Source organism: Mastacembelus armatus, chromosome 6 (assembly GCF_900324485.2).
Source record: "Mastacembelus armatus chromosome 6, fMasArm1.2, whole genome shotgun sequence".
In the NCBI taxonomy this organism is placed as follows: Eukaryota; Metazoa; Chordata; class Actinopteri; order Synbranchiformes; family Mastacembelidae; genus Mastacembelus; species Mastacembelus armatus.
The window spans coordinates 14,654,012-14,659,448 of record NC_046638.1 but is presented as its reverse complement, the minus strand read 5'-3'; the positions used below and the strand labels follow the sequence as shown (position 1 = coordinate 14,659,448).

Below are 5,437 nucleotides of genomic sequence, written 5' to 3'. Positions count from 1 at the left end.
TATTCTTGGTTCAGAATCCTACTATATCTGAATACAGGTACTCTATATGAATATAAACTACAATAAAATACATCACTGATGAAACCTACGCTGAGGGGCTAAAGAAAAGCAGAACATTGTTTTTTTTTTTCAGCTTTAGTGCAAATCTATGTGAAATCTAACACTGCACTCAAGCACACACCAGCAGAAGAGAAGGAAATGGTTGACGTGACAGAATAGCATGTAAAGTGAGAAAATGTTTTGTATTGATCTCTTTAATGCTACCAACAACAATCACAATGGGTGGTGAAACTTGTGGGACAAAAATAAATAAATAAATAAATGAGAATGCAGTTGAAGTTGAAACATGATTCAAGCTCCACAGTGCTTCTGTTGTCTCTGAAATTTAAGTAAAAAAAAAAAGTCGAACCATAAACTAAATGCATTAGTGAGGAAACTATCCTGCCTTAATTTAAATCTTAGCCAGGAAAATCAGTTCCTGAAGACAAAAAATACATTTATTTACTCTGATCACATCATCCACAGGGAACAGAGACAGGAAGGGCATTGACATCAAGTGATCACACCTGTGTATGTGTGTGTGTGTGTTTTTGTGTGTGTGCGTATGTGTGTGTGCACATGTACGCGTGCTTTCCTCTTGGCTGACCGAGTTTCTCATTAACTGCAAGATTGACAACACCTGGGAGCTTCCTGGGAGAGTTGGGAAGACAAACTGAGAACAAACTTGTTTTTTGAGATGTACATCAGGCATACGCTTTGTGCTTAACTTTCTCTCTCAGTTGCAAATCTTCTGTCACAGTTGGTACCAGCTGTGTTTGTTTGTGAAAAACCTACTAAATCAAAGAAAGCTAGGCCCTTCTGGATCCAGACCTGACAGGGCAGGCTTAGTGGTTACTAGTTCAGACTGTGAATGCAGCTGCAGCAGTTATGGCTGCTGGGATTCCTCTTACAAGGTAATTCACTTTGAAAATCTGCAGCAGTTCTATTAAGATTTTTTTTTTTTTTTTTTTTTTTAAAGCTAAGGCTTTGTGTGTGAATATGCCTTCAAATAATACAAGTTGTATTTGCCTCACAGTATACTACTAGTTTGCTTGTTTAGTGAGCTGGACTACTCCTCAGCTTTCCCAAGAGGTATGCCAGACTAAACTTATTTAACATTTAATAGTGTAATTTATTAAATATTGAGTAGACTTTTATCTAAAAAAACTTATATCCACTACTCATACTGTAATTAAATCTCTTTATGTGCCATGTATGTTACTGAAAACATTTTACTGTTTCATTTTTCAATTTCAATTCTGCTTCACATTTATTGCATGTGTATATGAACCAGTTTGATACATGTTGATTTACACCTTGTTCTGTTGACCATACAGTAGCTACATTTTCACTTTGTGATTCCCAGCTCATGACTTGAGGGTTTGTAGTGCAGACAATTAGAAATTTATTTTTCAATTCACTTAAGATTTTTGACATAACTATGGTCTCTCATAGCCAGAAGATCAGTGTATCCTGAAGCATGACAGGGAGTAAGGGAGGAGCAGGAGCAGCAAGATAGATGGAGTTATGTGAATCGTCGCCCTCTGGAGTACGTTCGGTCTCTGAGGCAGCCCCAGAGAAATCAGCCTGTTGCTCATGAGGTTCAGCTCAAGACCTGGCAAATGCCTCAGGCAAGGGCTTTGGTCAGTAGCCAGTCCCTGATAGAAAATGATCCTGATCAAATCTACAGCCAAAATAAGCCATGGTCTGCTAGTGCTGCTGAAAGGCTACACAAAATATCCCCATCTATAGCCCCCAAACATCCACTTCCCATGCCCAGAAGCTTTCAATTTAACATAAACCACCTTTTTGATGTCTTCTCGCAAAACAAAGAAGCTGATTCAACCATGAAAGATTTTGATTTGCAAAGTGGTGAAGGTGATGCTGCTACTCATTCTGAATTTCCAAAGCCAAGCAGAGTTCAGATTGGTTTGGACCCAAATGGAGGAAAAAATGCTGAAGATTTCAATTCAAACTTTATCTCATCTGTTCCTACTCTATCTTCAAAACCCTCAATGAGTGATGCAGGTTATTTTGCAAATCTTAACACTCTAGGAGAGGCTGATGTTTATTTTCAGAGCAGTTACATAGTGCCAACAAAACCCCGACCTAGTCACACCCAGAGAAGATTAGAATGGATTTCGAATTCTGGTGAAACTGTGCAGGAACAAGCAACAGACCTTGGTTCAGAACTTGGTGATGGGAAACTTCCATTTTCATCTGGGCCTGCTTACCAGCAGACACCTGCTGAACTTTTCAGTGGGTATAAAATCCCCACTCAACAGAGTCAAGTATTTCCAAAGCAAGTCGAACCAATATATTCAGCCCAGCCAGTTTCACACTATCCTAAACAATCTGAAATCTTCACTGCCCAAATAAATCCTGCAAGTAATGACTATGGTGAAGCTCAACATGAGCAAATGGCCTATAGTAACCCAACAAATCTATCCTCAGTTCAGTTGGCATATGAAAGAGTTCCAAGTGGACATTACAGTGCTGATCAGTTAAAACCCAGTGGCAAATACAATGGCCAACATCAAACCTGGCACCTCCCTCAGTTTACCTTTCCTTCTGGACACTATGGGCAGTTTGAACCTTTGTACGGTGAAAGACATAGTGTAGAGACTGTACCTCTACCACAGCCAGTTCAGTCGTTCCTTTACCCGGTTTTTCAATCCGAGTATGAAGATCCACTATTTGGTTATAACAGGGAAGTTGCAGCCCCTAATTATGCAACAGGCAACGTGATGCTGCTGTGGCCAAAAGATTACTCTTCCTTTTTGCCTTATCAGTATGGCATTGATCACAGTGGGCAATATTCATTGCCTCCTTATGTCACTACTCCTTACTCAGAGCCAATTTTCCAGTATCCACCTGTTAACTATGAAACCCAAATCAGACTCCCTGAACACCACTCTGGCAGAAGACAACTGGATAGAAAACCATATTACACCAAGCTTTTTATTGATGTGGAAGATGAAGCGGATGGAAGTCAAACAAGACACTATGGTGGTTACTTGGACTAGAAAGTGGCTGAAACTGTCCACTATGTGCAATATTTTTTTTTTTTTTTTTTTTTTTTTTTTTTTTTTTGTCAAATCAATGCAAGCAACAACCTTGGCCATTGTATGCCATTGACAGCAAAACTCATAAGTATGAACACTGGAATAGGCTAATAATCCTCAAAACAAATTGTAAGCATAGCAGTGGCTGACTTATGTTCCTGGAAAGACTAATTCCTCCATACACTGAATAAACTTCTTGCTGTGTTCCCAACTCCAGCCAATGGGATCATCAATCTCTTTCCTGCCTGCTTACCAAGACTGTTCAGCAGCGACTATTTCTCTTCTGTGGCCCTGTCCACTTTATCATATCCTATCCATGAAACCAGTGGACTTCATATCTATGCACATTCAAATGTCATTTTTGCCTACCTCTAGTCCCAGGAGGCTATTTTTCCTGTCAAAGCAGGGGAGGATACAATCCTGGTACTGACTCCAGACAAGCCTGTGGTCCAGAATGTTCATTCCAAGGGCTGCAACAAACATCTGTTATCTATAGGGTGAAGAACTGGAACTTGGTGCACTTGATGCTAAATCAGACCAGCCACAGGGAAATTGAGCACAGCAAATGGTGGGTTATTTTACTAATGCACCTACTTTAAAATACTAGTTGAATAAGTATCTTGTATCACATTTACAACTTTTCTTGGTTACAGGTGCTCCAGTCTGACCTAGCAGTGCCTTTAGGCCTACAGCCACTGTATTTCCAATAAAGTGTTTATAACATTGAAAAGCTGTCCATGTGCTTACATTCTGTTGGTTGTTGCTTCACTGTTGTAACAGTGATTGAGGGACTATTTTGAAGAACACCTTGCCTTACTTGAGAATATTGCCATGTCTGGGTACTAAATATTAAGCTAGAGCAGGCAATAATCTTCAGACAAAGAGTGGATATGAAAGGAAAACAGTTAGTCTACCTGTTCAAAGGTCAAAAAGTCCACCTATCTCTGCCTCACCTGCTCACTGATTAACCTGTTATATCTTGTTCCCTTTTAATATGTACAGAAATTCTTAGTTGAGCAGTGGCTTCCTGGAGTCTGCACTGATTGCCAAGTAACTCTGCATTGATAAGACTCCCAGAACTCATTGTGCTAGGCAAAAAAAAAAAGTTATATATGACCCCAAGTAAAGCCACAACCTCAGGTTTGTGCTTGACTTTTTGTACAGATGACACAAATACATGTGATGAACTGTGGAGGTGAACTGCTGTTCATGCCTTCTGCCAGGCTTAGCTAATGTCTCTTGGCTCCGGTTCCTTGCTTACTGTAACAAGCTGATAGTGTTCAGCCTTCTCAATATAAAAAGAAGTAGCTTTTATTTCCTAAAATGTCAAATTACTAATTTGAAGGTGTTTTTTTTTTTTTTTTGCATGCTACATTTAATTCATACAAACAAGAAACACATTTTGTTCAAGCTTGAATCATGTCTTGGTAGAATCCTTTCCATGCAGTTTTTCATGTATGAAAAACGTACATATATATTGAGGTTAAAGTACAGTCTCACACCTGCCAAAGTGTGCTTTGATACATGTAGGATTACAGTCATGTCTGTGTATGGCATGACATGGAAGGATCTTGCCAATAGAGAGGATGCATATTCAGAAGACACTGATCAAAGGAGCCTCTGCTGTTAGACAGTCTCTTGAGAGAGGTGCACTCACTTCAAAGGATTCAACTACATGTCGGCTGGATCGCTGCCACTGATTGTTGTTACCTTCTTCACTGTCACTTCTGTGCACATGAACAATAGTCTTGCTGTGTTTTTTTTTTTTTTTCTTTTTTGATGGATACTGACATGAAACATGAAGTCATATACATTATTTCCTCCTCAGCCTGGTACCTTGAACAGCTGGTTATTTTTTTTTTTTTTATTCTTTCAAAGCAACTATGTGTCTGGACTGTGCTACAGGTGAGGCATCTATTTAAGTCAAAGGCAAAAATGTAATTCTAAGGCCAAAATACTTAGATAACTGTCTCTGTTTTGCCTCTTTATTATACCTCTTGCCAATAAACTCATTTACAAAATTTTTGAACCATCTAAGATGTAGTTCCTGTTTATAAATCTTTATCAGCCTTGTATCTATGATCATCATATGTTCATGTGTTTTAACTCATGCAATTGAAAATATATAAATTATCAAATGCATCTGGTGGATTAATGCACCAGGAGCAACAGGCCTACATTAAGCAAAACAATAAATTTAACAAATCTGTTCTCTTTTTTTTTAATAAATACAGCTTTTTCAAAGATGTAAGCACAAGAAAATCAGCTTAAGTTCACTTCGGATGTACTGGAGTTCAGGCAGCAGTCTAATAGCAAATATTACAATCTGTTAA

The 5,437-nt window shown here is 38.8% G+C and overlaps 1 protein-coding gene across 3 annotated transcripts; it reads left to right on the top strand.

Annotated features, from left to right (window-relative positions):
• Window positions 1–679: 679 nt before the first annotated feature.
• Window positions 680–3,834, top strand: LOC113132448 (uncharacterized). 3 transcript variants are annotated; one of them, XM_026310508.1, is made up of 4 exons: window positions 680–953; window positions 1,076–1,131; window positions 3,480–3,672; window positions 3,758–3,834. In XM_026310508.1, exons 1-4 carry the CDS (start codon window positions 928–930, stop codon window positions 3,774–3,776), a joined length of 294 nt encoding a protein of 97 aa, XP_026166293.1. In that variant the 5' UTR covers window positions 680–927; the 3' UTR covers window positions 3,777–3,834. The 3 variants fall into 3 exon arrangements, with proteins under 3 accessions (XP_026166293.1, XP_026166294.1, XP_026166292.1); XM_026310509.1 differs by lacking the exon at window positions 1,076–1,131; XM_026310507.1 differs by lacking the exons at window positions 3,480–3,672; window positions 3,758–3,834 and adding an exon at window positions 1,495–3,086.
• Window positions 3,835–5,437: the final 1,603 nt, after the last annotated feature.

Coding starts and splice junctions, on each gene's coding strand:
- LOC113132448 (XM_026310507.1), top strand. CDS start 1,662: ATGCCTCAGGCAAGGGCTTTGGTCAGTAGCCAGTCCCTGATAGAAAAT.